Raw genomic sequence first — 20,977 nt, 5'->3', positions numbered from 1 at the left:
TAATTTTTAACTAATTAAAATTCTAATTAAAGTATCGAAAAAAATCGTTTTTGAATTGTACATTTTCGTCTTCCACAAGGGTCAAATTTGGTAGCTTTCACATGATCTAGCCAGTATAGCGTCAACAGACACACATACATATTCATCGTTATTATTAGTACAGATAAAGATAGAAATATTAATAAAACCAGCAAGAGGGGTCTCAGCAAAACTTTCTCACTTACTCTCTAATAAATTTGTAATACCAGAGAATACCTTGCATGGCCCTGGCGTGCAATGGCTACAAAATATTAACTTTTGTTATGGAGTTGCCAATTTTGCAGAATCTGTAGTGTGATCCGTGGTAAGTTTCTTGCGATTAATCCCTAGCATGCTGTTAAGTGTATTCGAATATCTGACAGGGCCAAATGTCCTCCCGCTGGTGTGGTGTGAAAGCTTGGAGAGGTGGTGGAGAGCTCAAGTGTCGTCCTCGTCATCTGACCACGGTTCATAATTACGAGGTCCGTCTCAAAATAGCCCTAGTGTTGCTTTAAAACGGGATATTAATATAACTAAACTAAGTAAAGAATATTCGAAAATCGAATTTGTACTTTAAATACATTTTTTTGCAATTGTGTGCAAACAAAGATTTGACACAAAACTGCACTTGTAGTTACAAAATCCAATATCTAATTTAATATATTTAAGACATTGCGTTTCTGAATTATCCCTTTTATATCTTTCTAAAACTCAGACCGATAGACAATCAACTCATTGTTAGTTTTGGCTCAAACTTTGACAGGTGCTACATTATAGAAGCTAAATCTATGTACCGAATCATTTCGTTTTGTAGTCATCGTATTAACTTATATTCGAACAGCCGAACAGACGGACTTCCTGGGAACAGATTTTACTCAAAATTTGATAACAATCTGCAAGTTACAATATTGGTGTAAAGACAGTATAGCAAATTTCAACCATCTTACTCGAATCGCTTTTGAGTTATCTTTGTCACAGACAGACGGATATTTTCCAAAAATGTATTTTTCAAACTCAGGAAGGTCTAAAACGAGGTAACTCTTCAAAATCTCGAGTTCGAATTTTTTAATGATAACTATACTTTCTCTATACTATGTATATGAAAAGTGCAATATATTTTTATAATGGTTATACAAAATTAAAAGAATATTTCAAGAATATATGAGCTGATTTTTTTTACAAGTTTTATCCATTTTTTTTTCCAAATTTCATTTGATGTAGAAGAAATTGTAGAAAAAAAAATTAAAAACTGAAATTTATTAATGTGTAATTGAGCATTGAAAACTCAATATATATATCATCAAATAATGACATAAATAGACATAAAATATTTGTGCGACACAACATTTATTGAGTGGTATGCAAGAAAATAAATATTTATTTAGTTCATTTGGTATATTTTTATAGTATTAATATCAATCAAATTTATTTGTGTCAATCAAAAAAAAGACACAAATAAATTCTAATGATTCCATTAGAAAAAGAAATAGGTACTTTATAAAAATACAATAAATACAATGTAATTTAAATTGTATTTAAAATCATTAATTTCAATTTCTTGTTTTATAGAAAGTTGGTTAACTTTTAGAAGGAGCTTAGAAAGTTTTTTAAAGTTAGTAAAAGTTAGATTATTATACACTTTTTTAACATTCATTTTCTTAAAATCATATTAGCTGATTTTTTTTTTTTTTTTAGAAATTTTATTTCATAAATAAGAAAATGTAAGACCGTTTAAGCATTATTATTACAAGTAAATACTTTTCAGCTGGATGTGGATTTTTAATAGACAATTTACATGCTACTCTTCTTCAGAAATATTCTTCATATTTTTGTGATAATAATTTTGAAATAATTACTTACTGTATATTATAATTGTTTGGCTACTTAAATCATCCAATTCTAAACTTTTTATTCATGAAATGCAATTTCCATCAAGAACCATATATCTTTCCAGTAACAATTGGGTTTTGTAAACACGCCGTTTTTTAAACGTAAAATGAATATAATAGTTTCAAACAAAGAATGCAGGCTGAAATTTTTGATTTACCTTTTCAATGTCACTATTAGAAACACATATTTCATTAAAAAAAAGAGAAATGTCAGAGTTTGCATCAAAATTATAATTATCATTCTCATCAAAGAATGTTAGGTAATTTGTCTTTGTTCGTCTGATTTTTAATATAAGAACAACACAGACTGAAGACGAATTTTTTTCTTAGTATCATAGATTCATCCTAATGGTATATTGTATTGAGGATCAGTAAGTTCTCGATGCTTGTCGAAACGATTCTTTAATGCAGCAGTTTCCACTTTCCCAGCAAAAAAATTTTCAGGATACATAATAGTAAAATATATTGTTATTTAAATCGCTTTACTTGTAATTTCTATTGTTTCTAGTTGTATTTCTCGTAATGTCCTCCATTTGCATATTTACAATTTCTCCTTTTTCTAACGAATTTTTAAAATTATCCAGTAAATAAAATGCAACATCATCTTATTTCAATGTAGAAATTACTGAAAAAAATTGAGTTTATAATAATTTTTAAATATCAACTTGGCATATACTATATCAAACAAATTAACTCTTCAGTGCAACGTGTAGCCATTTGGCCACACGTTTTTATTTTCATTTTTAAATTTCACATGACTGTTCCAAAAGGTAGCAATGAATGTTTGGAAATCCTTTCTTAAATGCTTTTTGATAAAAATTTGTAAAAAAGACATATAGATTATAGAAGCGGTACTAGAATTAGATTTAAGCTGAAAACCTGGAAAAAAACCAGGACGGCTGCTGTACGAATAACTCTACCATTAAAAATACAATCAAAATACTTTTTTTTTTTTGCTTCGTTAAAAATATATTGATAAAAAGGGACTTTTATTTTATTATATAAGGGTAGCAATGAATGTTTGGAAATCCTTTCTTAAATGCTTTTTGATAAAAATTTGTAAAAAAGACATATAGATTATAGAAGCGGTACTAGAATTAGATTTAAACTGAAAACCTGGAAAAAAACCAGGGCGGCTGCTGTACGAATAACTCTACCATTAAAAATACAATCAAAATACTTTTTTTTTGCTTCGTTAAAAATATATTGATAAAAAGGGACTTTTATTTTATTATATAAGGGTAGCAATGAATGTTTGGAAATCCTTTCTTAAATGCTTTTTGATAAAAATTTGTAAAAAAGACATATAGATTATAGAAGCGGTACTAGAATTAGATTTAAGCTGAAAACCTGGAAAAAAAACCAGGACGGCTGCTGTACGAATAACTCTACTGTTAAAAATACAATGAAAATACTTTTTTTTTTTGCTTCGTTAAAATATATTGATAAAAAGGGACTTTTATTTTATTATATAATTAATATAATGTGATTTGTGTGACTCGAATATTATTTAATTTATAATGTAACATTTTGACACATTTCAATTTTTTTTTTTTTTTTTTTTTTTTTTTAATTTCACACAAAACAATACTTTACAAATTTTTAAATATTTTTTTTTGAATTACATGCAACTCTTCAAAACATGCATGTATATTTTTTGTAAAAAAATAAAAAGTCATGAGTTATAAAATAAGCAATAATTTTCTGCATTGTCAACAGCATTTACCAATTTTTTTTTACACAAACAAGTTTTAACTTTGACATAAATTTAAATTAAAAGCATCCAAGACTAAACGAGCATCTTGTGTTTCAAAACCAGTGAGGCTTAAGGATTTAGTAGTCAGAGCATGAGTATATTTAACCATTTAAATCTTTTCTAAATCGTAAATTTTTTAATTAGCTAACATTTTGTTTAAGTTTTCTCAGAAGGAAAAGTGATTCTATCTATAACTTGAGAATTTGACAAATCATTACAAAAAAATTGTAGACCATAGTTTGGACAAAAAAATTTTAATATGACCAATTATAAATTTAAGCAAATGTACTGCATCTATTGCATAAAACAGAGGTATATTAGGATTTACTGGGTGTAAATAACATATACTTAATTTTGGAAGCTATGGAAACAAACTGCTTCGCTTTTTATGACATTACTTGATATATAGATTACATTATAATCGATAATTTCTAAGTTTTGATGGCCAATAAAATTATTTCATATATTAATTTTTCAACTACTGTTTTTGCATAAAAGAAATATACATCTTTGTACCTAGATTTTGAATTTTGTGCCATGAATACAAATGTAAAATTTGCCTCTTTTTCTGAATTATAAGATGTCCTAATTATGTCACCACTTTTAAAATCTAAAACAGGTTTCAGTCATCATTAAATTAAATATATATATATATGAGTTGATAAAAAAAATCAAATTTTTCTACATCATGCATATTATAAAATGAAGTAAACCAATTGTGTTAGTGGTAAAATATCTCTAATCAAAAACTATAAACACGTAGTGAGGTTGAATGTAAAAGACTAATCAAAACCGAAAGAACTATATTATGATTATTAGTAATTTTATTAATTTCACTTAAATTGATTTGTTCACTTTAAAATTTCTATGATGGCTTATTGATGCAAAGAGATTATTTTTTCAGTTCTGACATCTGTCGTATGTTTAGAAAAATCTAAATAAACGCTGAAGAAGTGCATTAAAAAAAATTCCTTTTGGAAACCTGTTCAAATTTCAATCTAATAAACCTGTTCAGATTTTTAAATTAAAAGCCATTACTTATGAAACATCGTCCCGCATATTACCTGTTTGCACTGGTATTAAAGCAACTCATAATGTATGAGAAGGGAAAATTTCCCCAATACATCTAACGTCATTTAGCAGGTTGTTTACTTGGATGACATTTTATTTGAGTGTACCAGTCTATAAGAACTTGAAATATTACAGACTGAATTAATACAGCTTTTAAAAGTACGGGAATGCCTCTGAAAACTGGTATCACATTCAAACAATAATCACCTCGATTTACAGTTTGGCCAGTTATCTGAATAAGGCAATAAAAAAATTGAATGTTTTGTAGGATAATTCAATTTTGACACTTTTTGATATTCACATATTATCCAAGTAAAAATACACACACACACAGAGAGAGAGAGAGGGAGAGAGAAGGTGAGAGAAAGAGGGGGGAGAGAGAGAGAGAGAAAGTGAGAGTATTATATAGTCGAAGCTGAGTAAATTTAATGCTAATAGCAATCATGGAAAACTATAAGTAATGATAGGGAGCAATACTTCTTTTTCTTTCCTTCTAAATAAATTAATTAAAATTTGAAAAAGCCACTTCTAACTTTGCATTTAAAATAATTACATTACATTAATGCAACTTAATTTACAATAATTAATTTGAATTAAATTATTAATTTAAAATAATTTTTCATTAAAAATAATTTTTAAAAGTAATTAAAAATAATTATAATTTAAATGTATAAAATTATAATTCTATACATTTAATTTTTCTTTATTATAAAAATATTTTAATTATAAATTAAAAATAATTAATAATAATTTTAATTTCCATTAAAAATAATTTTTAAGCCACTTTAATTCACAACGTCTTATTCACGGCTGATTAGCGTTTTATATTGACCCCCCTAAACGCCTCTAAAAAATATCCTTATCTAAAACTATATTATTGAGCATGATCAGCCCTAAAATGTAAGTCTGTATCCGCTCTTATTATAATGTCGTATTCATATAATTTTTAACAATTTAAAATTTCTTTCGCGTGAACATGTTCGCACTGGTAGAGAGTAACTACAGTTTTTGTCAATCTCTTTAATTCGTAAACTATGTCAGCAACTCGAGAAATGCGTTATTGCAGACGTAATAATATTTCCGATTTAGATGCATTCTACCCCCCTCCCCCCCTTATGCACACACACAGAGACTCCACAGCTGAAGTGATTATGTTCCCGCCGAAGTAAAAAAAATTGTGCTCGACGATGTTCACTTGAGATACCGTTAGTTTTGTTATAATTCATTACAAAGATCTCTGAATTGGGCACTCATACTTTCTGAATTCAAAAAAGGAAGGGCAGTTGCTGCCCCTAAAGGTGCGTTGACGCGAGGCCAGCCATTGACCGCTATGGTTGTATTTTTACTGTTGTTCCGGTATCGTCCCAATGAAATTTTTTGAGACAACATGATTGGAACAAGGACATATTTGCTAAATTTGACAAATAGTTGTTTCAATGAGAAAAATATTTGCCATTGCCGCATTAGGTCACTTGATTTTTATGAGGGCATGGATTTCTATTGCGCCGCAATGGGTGGACTCTTTCGAGGATATTTTTAAAGGTTCAAAACGTACCTTCGAAAATTGAACTCAATTTTCATTTCAATAAAATATTATGCATTTAAATTTCTTAACAAAATTGTTTAAACTTTAACTGTGACTGCCTTGCTACATTGTTTTGTTTATTTTAGCATGGATCAGTGACTTGAATGCAGGGATGACAGCCATTGCAGATAAAAATCCCATAACCCTCTTGATCAATCAATGAATCAGTCGTAGCTTGGCAACTTCTGACATAAGGAGCAGGTAGATATCTATCTATTATCTTTCAAATATTAGTTTAAGTATTGTACAATATTTTATTGAAACTTAAATGTCTTATTTATCTTATTGTGTAAGTATATGATAAGATAATACGACACGGAGCCGGTGTTTTATGCCATGTTTGTTAATATCACAGATGCGGGTCTTCAAAGTGGATTTCGGGTGATTTAGATCTCTTTCAGTTCTCTCCATTTGTGTATAATTACACCATAAGTTTTGGAGAAAAATTTAATATACTATATCGTGCTTTATTGCCTCATAATAAGCACGATATTTTATTGAATTTATAATTTTTTTAAAAAATTGTGTTACTATTTGAGTGTATGACAATATGATGCAGAAGCAAGATTGTGTACCATATTTGTTAGCATCATAAACCCGGGAAGGGGATGAAAGTGGATTTCGTTAGTTTAAATGGGATTCTTTTCAATTTCCTTTGTTTATGTATAATTTCGTTCAAATTTAGCAATTTTAATGTATTGTATATTTTATAAGATAATGTGTGGGTCCTGTTGAAACACCTGTAGAATTTTTTAAAATTGAAGTAACCTATCTCGTAAGTAAATTTCGTGTGTATTTTATTTTGTTCATTGTAATCATTGGTTTAAACCTGTTTTTATGATTGACAATTAATTGGACTTAAATTCTCTCAACTCCAGATGTTTTTTATTGTTGCTGTACTCTTACCATTTATTGCTGTTAAGTAGATTTAAAATTTCTGATGATTGAACATTAGCTGATTAAAAATTAAGATATGATTAATTTTCATTTTTATATTATAAATAACAATATATTTATTAAGTTCATTTTTTTTATTTCACGAATGAGTTTTATTAAATGCAAATAATTTTAATTCCACTAGTCCTCTCCTCGTGGATAAGTTAAACATGCAGTTTATTCCACTTATTATGCTCATTCGCTTAAATCTTTTTATAAATATTTGTATATTAAATTCAAATTATTTAATTACAGATTGTTTGAATAAATAATTTTGTATCTGGTTTCATTCTCAATATTAATGGATATCTCTTGTATCAATTTATAAAATAAAAATTAAACTAAAATGCCTGATTAATTAACATTTTCTCAGTATATCAAAGTAATGTAAACTACATGAAATTTAGCACCCATAAACTATGAAGTAAACATATGTTCAAATATGATATTCTCTTTGTTTCATAAATTAAAAACATACTGATTTTATAAAACACTATGTACATTAAATATCTTGCTGATCTGAGATGCTTGCCTAAAATCATGGAAATAAGAAAATGATAAAATATAAACAATAACTTTATTGAATTGAAAGGCCTGAAAAATTACTGTCCTCTGTGCATATCAAATACATGCTCACACAAAAAGAAGCTTAGCATCTATATGAAACTAACATGTGTCTGAATAATTATCATTTGAGCATAACAGAATGCACATCTACAAAATTTAAATTCCCATATGTTATCAATGATATGTATTCAAAACTATGAATATTGAAAGCTTTCTTGAAGATTTGTTTTCTATTATAAACATATTTCTGAAATTAAATCAATGATGTTTTAAAAAGTTTTCTATATTTTGGGCATTTTTTTATAATGCGATATATTTATGTCTGCTTAAGATATAAATATATCGTTTAATTTTTAAATGAGGTATAACAAATGCTTAGTGCATTTTTTTATGACATGTATTACATTGGCTTAAAATCATTGGTTGACAAAATTGCAGTCTGTTGTCACAGACTGAACCATAATTAGTTTTATGAATTCATTTTTAATGCAGTTGTATTTTTGTGTGTATATGTACTGAGATAGGCCTAAATAATTTTGCTGGTTATATAACCTTGCATTTTGAGTTTGATATACAATTTATTACTAAAGATGTTATTTTGAATAATTAATCTTTCATTACAAACTTTTTGAGAAAATTGCATAACAAATGACAGTTTATTATAGAAATCTCTGAATTTTTTTAAGCTAATAGATCATATTCTAATATGAATATCTATGAGATGTTAGCTAAGTTAAAATCAATTTCCTACTGGATCATTATTAAATGGCAAATGAAATGTATTGCTAGTAATAAGAATTTTTACTTAGTGGTGATTTGTGATTATATTTTTTAACATAAAGTGAATTGATTCTCATCAATGCAAACTGTATACTATTGTTACATTGGGAGAAGGGGGATGCATTTAATTTTTTATAGCTAAACTTTATTCTTTGAAATTAACTAGAAATTTGCAATAACTGAATTTTAAAGAATATAATTTTACTTTTACCATTCATAAAAAATATTATTTAACTTCATTTTTGTTTTAAATTTAAGTTTTAAAGTATATTTAAAAAGCCTTGCATAAAGTATTTTAAAAATACTTAGAGTATACTCCCTTTTTTCCATTATAGTTATGATAGAATACCATTATATTTAGATATATATTATACCAGTTTCATTTAAAATGCTTTCATTTATTACATTTTGAGTTGGGGATTAATAATTGTATTAGTAAACGGTTCCGAGCAGAATTGACGGAAAATAGTATGAGCACAAGCCAGTGATGCTTGTGCTCACACGAAATGCTACCTTTCAAGTTAATATTGATTACTTTATACATTTAATAAAATCAAAGATTGAATTTTGTATTACCAAGATGGCATTATTAAAAATATTTAAGTATTTACTTAAAAATAATTTATTTGAATTGGATCTAACAACAACAACAACAACAACAAAAAAAAAAAATGCTTTAAAAATTTCCAAGATCCATATTTCAGTAAAATCGTATTCTATTGTATTTTAATAGCTTTTGAAGCAGTTTTTGTTATTTTACTAATAACCATTTTTGTAACTGAAAGTTATGTTTATTTTTACTTTCAGCTGTACCTTAAGCCCATATTGTACTAATTTATGTTCTGTAATAAATTGCAAAATGCAATAAATTATTAATTTATTTTATGAAATTTGTTTCAGGGCTCTGCAAATCAACTTTGCACCAGGACTTACATTTATTCAGGCTGGCCTTGTTTATATATTGAGGTTTGGCTTTTTTTTATGCATAGTAAATTATTTTAATGTATGTTAATAAATGTTAAATGTTTATTAAAATATTCAAATTTAATTTCATACTATAAAGGTTTCAATCAGCATATATATATATATAATTTATACTTAATTTAAATATCCTTTCAAGTAACTTTTCAACTTTAAAAAAAAAAAAATGCAGAAAACTGGAATACTGATTATTTTTCAAATAATTTTTTACTTGAAAAATTAAATCAGATCATAAAATTTTTTTTTGGATAATCATAATTTCGAAAAAATCTTATTTAATCATAATCATTTATCAGCTTAAGTTTGTAGTGAAATCATATATTTATGAAAAACTTGATGTATGCCTATGATAAATCCACCAATTCACATGTTTGTTGACATTGGTATATTACGAAATTCAGTAAATCAATAACAGTACATAACATCTGCATTAAAAAGTAGTTCTTTTCTTCTCCTTTTTTTCATGTACAATACAAAATGAAGTAGAATTATGAAAAATAAATCAAAAGTAACTCAGTTTATGATGCATATATTATTACTTATGAGTAGATTTAGTATTTAATGTATACCTTTGCAAATACTCTTTGCTAAAGAACTAATACTATTTCTATAAGTTGTGATTAATAAAAATAGCCTTGATTGATGCATTAACTTACACAAACTACAAGGTAGATTTTTGCATATCTCGAAATGTGAGTAATGCTCGATTTAAAAAATATTGTAACTTGAGTCCTTGAGCCCTAGAGTCTTGTATTTTTTTGCTTTTGAAACTTTATTTCCAAGAATGCCTCTAAAGCTGCAAGTTCAGACAAGATAAAACATTTTTGAATAATTTTAAAAGAAAGAAACTTTTTCCTATGTTTTATTATTAAAATTGGAATATGAAATAATATAAGATATAGTTGTAAATGTGATTGTGTAAATGTTTTGTATGTACTATAAAAAGTTACATGATTTATCAAATAATTGTTAAAACTGAAATATTTCAATTTGTGGTTTCTACAAATTGTTTAACTGCAGCTTATCAAAAATCGAACATTCACTTAAATAGTTTTGAGTAATGAAATAATATTCACTCACCAGCTATTAATGGATATTTTTTTAAGAATTTGATTGCTGCCGTTTATTTTGTGTTGATTTTTCTCATTACATATTGTTAGTTTTGTTATTAACATTAACTTTTGGATGAAATTGTGCATTTTTCTGAACTAACAAATAAAGGTAATAATATTCTTTAGAAAAATGAATACAAGAAAAATTATGGTGTTTTGCTTTTTTTAAGGTCATATTTTTTAATAGAGATTTTTGAAATGTTTTATTTCAGATTTCAGTCTGCGTTCTAAACAAATTAGATTATTCTTATCTATTTTCATCATCTATTTCATATGATGAAGCTTGTATTTTCTCATTTTACTCTCCTTTTTTCTCTTATTTATTTATTTGCTGTTAAAATTTTCCACATTTAGAGGCAAAAGGATTAAAGACTGGGATTATGTCAAATATTCAAATAGGAAAAAAAAAAAAAAAAAATATTTTAAAAAAAATTATTATTTGGAATTGACTTGATTATTCTCGAAAACTCCCAACTTCATCATTCAGTATCAAACAACAAAAAAGAAAAAAGCAGTCTATCACAGACTTTTCCAAGCTAAGGAAGAAACAGAGAAACTCAATCGCTCAAAAGAAAACATTTTCATCCGGAATGATATTCATTGAAGGATTTCAAAAAAAATTATTATCAATGATTATTAAATAATATATTAATCATTAATAGTAATGAAATAATTCATAACAACTCATAAAGATAACATAGTAATTCGTAACATAACAAGTAATAAGCTATTAAAATGGTTACTTTTCCGTTTCCGAAAGCTGTAAAAACTCGCCAAAATATTGGCGATTTTTTTTTGTTGTTGTTGGCAATTTGGCGAAAATAATTTCAACTGTCGCCAATGAAATGCCTTCGGAAATGGAAAAGTACCTTAAAATATTATGACTTTAATGTCGATTACAATTTGATGCTGAGAAATACTTTATCTAGTCAATTGTGAATATCAATTTAGGAATTAGAGATTTGTTTGAAACTTGTCGCCTTTGGTAACCAGTTGATTCGCCAGGTTTACTGATCGCCAAAATTTCCAATTAAATATTTCATGAAACTTGGTCTTAAAAGTTTTTCTCAACAAAATATTTTTAAGCTTTAAATTTTGATAACCTTATAACTCACCGCTCTGTTAATTGTGCTATTCTAAACTTTAATTTTCTGTTGTCTCCCCTTACTCCAATTAATGCAAAAATGTTTTTGCTGAAAACAAATATGTATTTTTAAAAGAATATGGAAGGATAGATAGAGTAGAATCGTTCCGAATTGAAGTCTCATGTGTATTACAGAATAATTTTTTATTAATTTATGCAATATCTTGAAGGATATTCAAGATTTTTTTTTTTAATTCAACATCAAAGTTAGTTTACTATATTAAAAAACAGGGTTGTCATGGCACCAGAAAAACTGAGGGAATTTAAAAATTATCTAAAAAAAACCCGGGAAAATGCAAGGAAATTTAAAAATTTTTATAATAAAAAATTCGAAAAATGCAGGGAATTTTAAGTTACTTATTTTTTTTCTCTAAAAATTGCCGATTTCTAAAGATTGCTGGAATGGAAGATCGTAGTCATAACTTCCAAAAACGAATAAATACCTCTCTTCCCTTTATTCACCTCTAAGGGAAATCACCTCTTTTTTTACTCCCTTCCCCTTTTTTTTCTGTTTAAATCATTTCAGTTTTGATTGCGAGACAGTTGTTCTTTTTCCATGCGATTCCCGAATTGAACCCTATGAGCATGCGCGAGGTTTCAGTAACTACGTTGAAAGCATAGAATACATTTCTCTGGCTGGAGTAACACCATTCAAACTGCTGACGCGTTGCGGTGATGTTTAGTCGCTAAACACGTTGAGTTTATTGAATGGTTTCTTTATTATTTGAGAAATGTGAGCGTATTCAGAGTAGAGTAGAATAACTTATTCATAGTAGATTTTTTTAAAAAGCAATAATTACTCAAAATCCGTATTTAATACGAATTGGGCAAATAAATATAATCAATACTGATTTTTGCTGAAAGAGTTCGACAAAATGGGTAAAATCCTAGATTGGCCCACCTCTTGGCGACTTATTTGAAATCTCGCCAAGTTGACTACTAATTGAATATTTGTTATTATTATTATTTTTCAATTAAAAAACGATACTTGAAGGCCAGAAATAATAATAAAAAATAAATATAATAAATAATAATAAAATAATAAATAAATAAAAATTAGAATAAAAAAATCAAATAAATATAATATAAAATGAATAAATTAAAAATAAATAAAAACAAATCTGTCTAGGTTGCCACATTGGCGACGTTATCGCCACTCGTTTGGCGAGAATTCAAAAAAACGCCAAGAGGTGGGCTGTGCTAGGATCCACCCGACAAAATGTCCCGCAAAATCCATTGGTTGTGTACTGCTCGCTTTATAAGAAAACGATAAGCCTAAGTAATATGGGAAAATATGCACTTGTTAGTCATGCCTAAAAAGGGAACCAAAATTGCATGCCAGTTCCAAAAAGAGTCATAATTAATATTAGGCTTTGTATCTAAAGGAATGAAGGACAAGATGATATGACACGTCCGAAAACGTCAAATTTAATGTCCGAAAATAAACCGATTTTGAACTTTTTAGTTCTAGAACAATAATTTGAAGTTAGATTTTGATGGACATTAAAACTGGTTGGGGCACATTCGTCCATTAATACTTTCAATAATATATCGAAAATTTTTTCACATATGCTCCCTGAAAGTGAAATAGCTAAAAAAAATGTATGTTAGGTTGCACAAAAATGCCGTATGAAATTGATAGCTGAAAAATCTCCCGAAATTGATGTCCAAGTACATGAATTAGAAAAAATGAATAAATAAAAAAAAGAAATTTTGCTTTGTAATTTTTTTTTGTTAAGTAATTATTAAATCATTTGTATCATGATAACAAAAATGTTTTATTTCACACCAGTTCTTAATTTTGTGTGACTTACAATTAAAAGGCATGAGAGGTAATATATCTCCCCCCTTGATATATAAATTTTATCTTGCTAATTTCTAGATAATAAATAAAGATAATTTTTTTGTTTGTAAATATAAAAATTCTTTTAATATGTTATTATTTCAAATAATATTAAATTATTGCTTCCTTTCCTTGCTTTTTCTACTCCTAAAAATCACATTACAAGCTTCTTTGGCTATAATACATTTTATTGTGATTTAATAGCGATTTGAACGCTTTTTCTGATTTATTTTGTGAGATTGCCTCCAACGTTCGCGTCGAAGCTGTTTATATCATTAAAATCACTTTTAACTTTAACTTCTTTTAACTTTATTTTAAATTTAGGGAGTAAAGAGAAGTCGCAGGTAAATGCAGAGGCTGATTTAACACGCATTTGTTTTTTTTTTTTTTTTTTTTTTTGCTATGTTTTAACTTTATTGAATGTGAGTTGCAAATTTGGCACAGATTTTTGCTTTGCTCAATTTTCAAAGATTTTTCCCATAATTCTCATTGACACAGCAATTGTTTGTTTCGAAATCGCGTACTTTTCCTACATTTTTTGGTGTTCTTGGGGAACTTGATCTATCTGTATGATTATATTCTTCTAGAGTTTCTTTTCCGTCCATTTGCCACAAAACACACACACACACAAAAGACATTAAATCTTCTTAAACAAAATTCGCATTCATTAAACAATGCGTTTCACTTGCATTTTCCCCAATTTTAATTACAGTTTTTTTTGTTCCATCATGAAAATTCAACCTAAAAAATTCATTGATTCTTATTAATTAAAGTTCTAATTAAAATTTCGAAAAAATTTGCTTCGAAATGCATATTTCTACCCTCCAAAATATATATGTGCCAAGTATGATAGTTTAGGCGCAAGCGGTTTAGCTTATACAGCGCCAATGCACACACATTCATCTTTATTATAAAGAGCGGTTAAACAAAATTAATATTTACGGGCGCCAAAGGCGACTATTTAAAAATATTTGTTTCTAACAGAATTGTGGAATTGAATTCGAAAATTGACATTTGAAATTTTCTTTCGATCTTTATAAGTATACAGGGTGTCTCAAAAAGCTTGACCGTGGCTTTTATTCCTTAAATATTGATCATAGACATATACTGTAAATTACAAAGTTGAGTAAAAAAGGGTGTAAAATGTTATGAAATCGATTAAAATTTTCAAGGGATTAAACTTCAAAAAATACAAAATTTATATTTTTATACGGACCTCGTACAAAAAAAAAAAAAAAAATCCCAGTGAGTAAAATGTACCCCATTCTCTAACAAGGTCATGTACAAAATTTCAGAATTTTATCATGAAAATTCTCAAAGATATGTTAAAACAAAGTTGGTGAAGGGTCAATCGCAAATTAATATACAAATGTTTACAGCTTCAGTGCAGATGACGCGACGCAGGAATGCATCATAAGGAAATAAAATAGGCTTCATATCTTAAGTTTTAAATACAAATTTTAAAATCTATGCTTCCTGAAAAATAATTTAAAATTTTATATCTTGAATTGCAGAATATAACTTAAAAATAGCACAGTCAATGAACTTGTAAAAAAAACTTATGTAATCTCTCCTTTAAGTTATGTAATCTTTCCTTTAAGTTATTATTTCTACAAATAAATAGTAAAATTATTATTTATTTATTCAATTATTCCTTTCTTTGTTAATTTGTGTACGCCCCCTAAAACACGAACATCCGACATGATTTTTCCGCTTTGCGAACTCATATATAGGCGTCGAAAAGCGGTTTAAGTCAGCATTTATGTAATTTCATATCTTTGTGATAAATTGCTGAAATTTTGTACATGACCTTATTAGAGGATGGGGTACATTTTACTCATTGGGAATTTTTTTGTATGAGGTACGAGAAAAATTTAAATTTTGTAATTTTTGAAATTTAATCCCCTGAATCGATCCTTTAATCGATTTCGTAACATTTTACACCTTTTTTTACGCAACTTTGTAATTTACAGTATATGTCTATGATCAATATTTAAGGAATAAAAGCCGCGGTCAATGTTTTTGAGACATCTTGTATGTCCAGGCATTATTTTTTCTATGTATCTCCTTTCAGATCTGTAAATACTAATGTTCATCTTCGATAGATTATGAAATTAATTACTGCAGACAAGATATCTTTCAAAGTCGAAAATATAGTTGCAGAGAAAAGATGTCAAGTGTTAGGAGAAAAACAATAACCTCACCAATTTTATTAATTTTTCCATACAAATAGATTTTTGAGATTATTATTTTCAGTTTTAACATACTGTTACAAAATTTTCTTTTACTACAAATACCGTCAATTACTCGTAATAACGTAACGCATTTAATCGCTATAGTTCAGCAGCTTGCTTGCTGTCTAATCCTCTCCAAATCTCTACGTGTCGGCGACTCCGACTACTCTCACACACCACTTCTGACGATACACACAACTTCTTCCCAGCTTGATAGTTGGTTCGACGGGGCGCCTAGCCCCGGCAGGGGCTTATCCCCGGTAAGGAGAGACTTCTCAGTGCTTTGCTGTCTATACTTTGCCGTGGCCGTCTTCGACGAAATTTGGAGATGACGAGTGTCCGGACTCATTGTGATTGTCTGATATTAAGGTGAGGGTGGGGTGGGGGGGGGGGTACGCTGCCGTTGGGCTTAGTAAGTTTTTACTGCTTGTGAGCTAGAATTGGCTATTGAGATACTGTTTAATTTGAGTTTGAAAAAATAAAAGTTAGGAAGAAAAACTAAAGGGCTGAGATAAATTAAAGTAGTATATTACGGGGTCTTCTAGAGTTTGTAGATGGTTTATATTTAGGGATTTTAGCTATTGCTTCATTTTCATTCTTATCCGTGTTTTTAAAGAAGTTAGTGGCTAGATTTTTAATAACTTCTTCCCAGCTTCAGAGTGCTCGTCTTTTATAGTTCCGGGAGGCGGGGCTAGAATCTTCAGACCAATCAGGGCGTACCTCGGTGTATCTCGATTATTACTGCATGGATCGTGAAACTTCTCGAACTTTCCGGTATTATCCATTTAGTCGCCAAATGGTCGCCAAGCTCAGCACGCACAGTACAGATCTTACAAAGGTTTTAACGGTTTTTCCAGGATGACACTATTCGTGCCGGATAGCAAAATTACAGATTTGTAACAATACTCACTTCAAATTTGTTAGATATTTTATAGAAATACAGTAAATTTTATATATTGCTTTCTTTCTTTTTCAGGACAGTGCACCTTGCAGTTGCAGAAAATGTTCCTTCAGTTTTAGTCTATGATTGCTTCTCATTCTTCGCAACAGACATCTGAATTATTAATAATAGTTTCCTGAAATGTTACCTCCCTGAACACTCAAACCAAAAAATGTTTCGCATCCTGTTCTCATTCTTCATTTGATTGTACGATTTCTACCATTCTTTCTAACCGGTGTTGATATTTCTTTGAGGAGCAAGATGGAATTCAATTTTATGCCAACTTTAACGCACATGACATGTGTGAAAATTGCTACGTATCTTCTAGAGGATAGAGATATATCGGAGTTGCTGGATAAGGATACAGTGATCCCTTATCAGTTCAATTTTTTCGATCGTTGCAGATATGAACTATGGAAACTTATAGAGCAGCAGGCAATGCTGAAATTGAGTTTTCTTCCAACTCCGCTTTCGTTAAAAGTGGCCAAAACAATCCAACCGATGCATTTTCAGATTATGATGTGGTTAATGGATCACGATCTTATGCCCCGGAGGAAAGGTTTTTGTATTAATTACAGGAGAATACTCTGCTGGAAAATCAATGGGACGATTGACAGAAAAGAGACAGCCAAGAGATATGTTCAAAATAGGAGTATTGACAGCAGAGATCGCTTCATAATGGCCTGCAATTACTTTATGATCGACGACATCTTGTGTCTGTGGGGCGTCATTCAAGCAGTTGGAGTAAAGAGTACATCCAAGAGGGGAGTTAATTCAGCAGTAAGACTATGGATGGATGCGCTTAAGGATGGGAAGACCACCCCTACGGGTCATATGATCGAAGAATATTTCAGTGTTGAATGTTTAAGAGATTCAGACATACCCTTGAGATTAAGTCCTTATTTTCGTTACCTAAAACCGATGTGCAGGCAGGATTATTTACACATTCTCGCCTTTGGCCAGTTGCATAAAGATGATTTTCAAATGTGCATGTGCCAAATGGACGAAAAAGAATGCGCAAAATTGTTCAAGATAATACCGGCAGAAGCGCTCACCCGTTATCTGGAATGGCCATTCCAGTTTCTTTTCATGGAAATGGTGACCAAGATATCGAGTAACTTGTCGCCGCAAGATTACGTGAAAATCTTGGATTACATAGTGAAATTTGTGATTCTGAATGGAGATATTTATGCGGAAATTTTTAAAGAATTCTGGAGCATTATTCCTGATTCTCAAAAAGAAAGAATAAAAGGCGCGAGAAAGTATAAGGCCTATGAAGTGATCCTGGATTATAAGAAAAATCAGTTACCATCTCTTCAAGAGGAAGTGGCGAAATATTATTTCATTTAATATTATGCATATAACTTTGCTGACTTTTTGTTTTGAAACTTTACTAGCTTAGATTTCTTAATCTAAGCCCTAGTCTACGATCCGATCTCTTCGGGTCTGAAGATTCGATAATAATGTGTAAATATATATATATATATATGTGTTTAATTTATCTTTTATGGCTTTACATTTAGAAACTTCTCAATCGAAGCCCTAGTATGAGAGCCGGTCTTTTTGGGTCTGAAGACTCGATAATAATATGTAAATATTTATATGTGTATAATTTATTTTCTGGCTTTACATTGAGAAACTTCTAAATTGAAGCCCTAGTCTGAGGGCTGAAGACTCGAAAATCAATTTTATCAATTTATTCATTTAATAAAATGAAATGTGTTTTACAATAAATGTAGTTAATGTTATGTATGTGTATGTTATTTTAATCACTTGCCATGATTTTGAATTGAAAATACTTGATGGTTTTTAAGTTGTTGGAGTAATGCCTTAAGTAGGCATTATCATGTTGAAAAATTTACAAAATGTTTATTGTTCATTTTTGTTGACTTTTTATTTAGAAACAAGCTCTAGTCTACGAGCCGATCTCATCGAATCTGAAGATTCGATAATAATATGTAAATATTTATATGTGTATAATTTATGTCTTCTGGCTTTACATTTATAAACTTGTAAATCGAAGCCCTAGTCTGAAAGCCGGTCTTTTCGGATCTAAAGACTCGAAAATCAATTTTATCATATTATTCATTTAATAAAATGAAATGAGTTTTACAATAAATGTAGTTAATGTTATATATGTGTATGTTATTTTAATCACTTGCCATGATTTTGAATTGAAGCTATTCGACAGTTTTTAAGTTTTTGGAGTAATGCCTTACCTAGGCATTATCTTGTAGAAGAATTTACAAATGTGTATTGTACATTTCTTCACTGGGCAGAACATTTTTCAAATAAACAAAACAAACAAAAAAAAAACATCTTTTTTTTTATGGCATATGAAAACACTTTATTTTATCATGCTTTCTCATATTATCAAATACAGTTTTGACATCCCATAATTATAGAAAGCTGAAATGATATTTGCTGATCATTTCTCAGATTAATTAATATTATTCTCAAGATGAGAGGGGGGGAATTAGAAATCATCCTTTTTTATATATAAAATATGATAATAACTGCTGATAAAACAGTCACTAGTAATCCTTGAAATTTTGAGAACTCAGTAAACAACAGCTTTCGGCAAGTTTACTACGAATAGATGTAAACTGTTTTCTCAAGTATTTCAGCAAGACTTAAAAATAGACTTGTTTCATGCTACTTGATTTGTTAATGGGCTTACTTTTATCGCTTCTACATTTTATACTTCTCCATAAATAATATATGAAAAGATTAATAATACATTTTTTTAAAACAAATTATAGTGACTATCTGAAATGGGTAGCTTGCTTAATAGTGTATCATAGGATTATCGCATTCTTTGCAATGCAATTTAAAATCTGTGAGTGTGAAAAATAAATTTTGGACTCAAGGGAATGTGAATTGGCTTGCAGAAACTAGCTTCTTAACTTCTAAATGTTATCAAAACTTAAGGAAATGAAATATTTTGTTTTTCTTTTTTACCTGAATGTAAATAAAAACTTTAAAAAAAAAATCATTTAAAGGGGTATTTTTCTTTCACTTATTTGCTTTCAATATATGGTACTAAATACTAGATTCAGTACTAAATGTAGTTGATTACACTGGGGTATAAAATTCAACTTGTTTTTTTCTGGTACAGTAATAATAATAAAAGCATTGGTTATAATAGAATTTTTAAACATTCAATTAAGATGTGTAAATTCATCACCTAATTTTTTTTGTACTTCCTAGATTAAATGAAACGTTCCTCCTTGATGCAATGACTTTTCTTGTTTCTATTGTTGCAGTCACATAAAATAATTTCGTATAGCCAGGATGCAAACCCATTAATTCATAATGGTGATAGCAATCCTTAATAATAACAATGAATATATAAAAACAGTATTCAACTTACAAAATTATATTCTTCAATACAATTTTTTTCTTATCTCTCCAGTTTTAAAAGGTTCACGATTTGGCCATTCCTCCTTGATGCAATGACTTTTCTTGTTTCTATTGTTTCAATCACATAAAATAATTTCTTATAGCCAGGATGCAAACCCATTAATTCATAATGGTGATAGCAATCCTTAATAATATCAATGAATATATAAAAACAGTATTCAACTTACAAAATTATATTCTTCAATACAATTTTTTTCCTATCTCTCCAGTTTTAAAAGGTTCACGATTTGGCCATTCCTCCTTGATGCAATGACTTTTCTTGTTTCTATTGTTTCAATCACATAAAATAATTTCGTATAGCCAGGATGCAAACCCATTAATTCATAATGATGATAGCAATCCTTAATAATAACAATGAATATATAAAAACATTATTCAATTTACAAAATTATATTCTTCAATACAACATTTTTCTCTCCAGTTTTAAAAGGTTCACGATTTGGCCATTCCTCCTTGATGCAATGACTTTTCTTGTTTCTATTGTTGGAATCGCATAAAATAATTTAGTATAAACAGGAAAAAAACCCATTAATTCATAATGATGATAGCAATCCTTAATAATAACAATGAATATATAAAAACAGTATTCAACTTACAAAATTATATTCTTCAATACAATTTTTTTCTTATCTCTCCAGTTTTAAAAGGTTCACAATATGGCCATTCCTCCTTGATGCAATGACTTTTCTTGTTTCTAT

The 20,977-nt window shown here is 28.6% G+C and overlaps 1 protein-coding gene across 4 annotated transcripts; it reads left to right on the top strand.

Annotated features, from left to right (window-relative positions):
- The first annotated feature begins 6,408 nt into the window (after positions 1–6,408).
- Positions 6,409–19,156, top strand: LOC129981910 (uncharacterized). Of its 4 annotated transcripts, none has more exons than XM_056092961.1 (3): positions 6,409–6,520; positions 9,503–9,568; positions 16,893–19,156. In XM_056092961.1, the coding sequence occupies exon 3, from the start codon at positions 17,118–17,120 to the stop codon at positions 18,204–18,206; it is 1,089 nt and encodes a 362-aa protein (XP_055948936.1). In that variant the 5' UTR covers positions 6,409–6,520; positions 9,503–9,568; positions 16,893–17,117; the 3' UTR covers positions 18,207–19,156. The 4 variants fall into 4 exon arrangements, with proteins under 4 accessions (XP_055948936.1, XP_055948938.1, XP_055948937.1 ...); XM_056092963.1 differs by lacking the exon at positions 6,409–6,520 and adding an exon at positions 6,604–6,700; XM_056092962.1 differs by lacking the exon at positions 6,409–6,520 and adding an exon at positions 6,762–7,094.
- The last annotated feature ends 1,821 nt before the right edge of the window (positions 19,157–20,977 follow it).

This window comes from Argiope bruennichi, chromosome 8 (genome assembly GCF_947563725.1).
Source record: "Argiope bruennichi chromosome 8, qqArgBrue1.1, whole genome shotgun sequence".
Lineage (NCBI taxonomy): Eukaryota > Metazoa > Arthropoda > Arachnida > Araneae > Araneidae > Argiope > Argiope bruennichi.
Note: the sequence above shows the minus strand (reverse complement) of the source record. Positions and strands in the feature narration are given on the sequence as shown.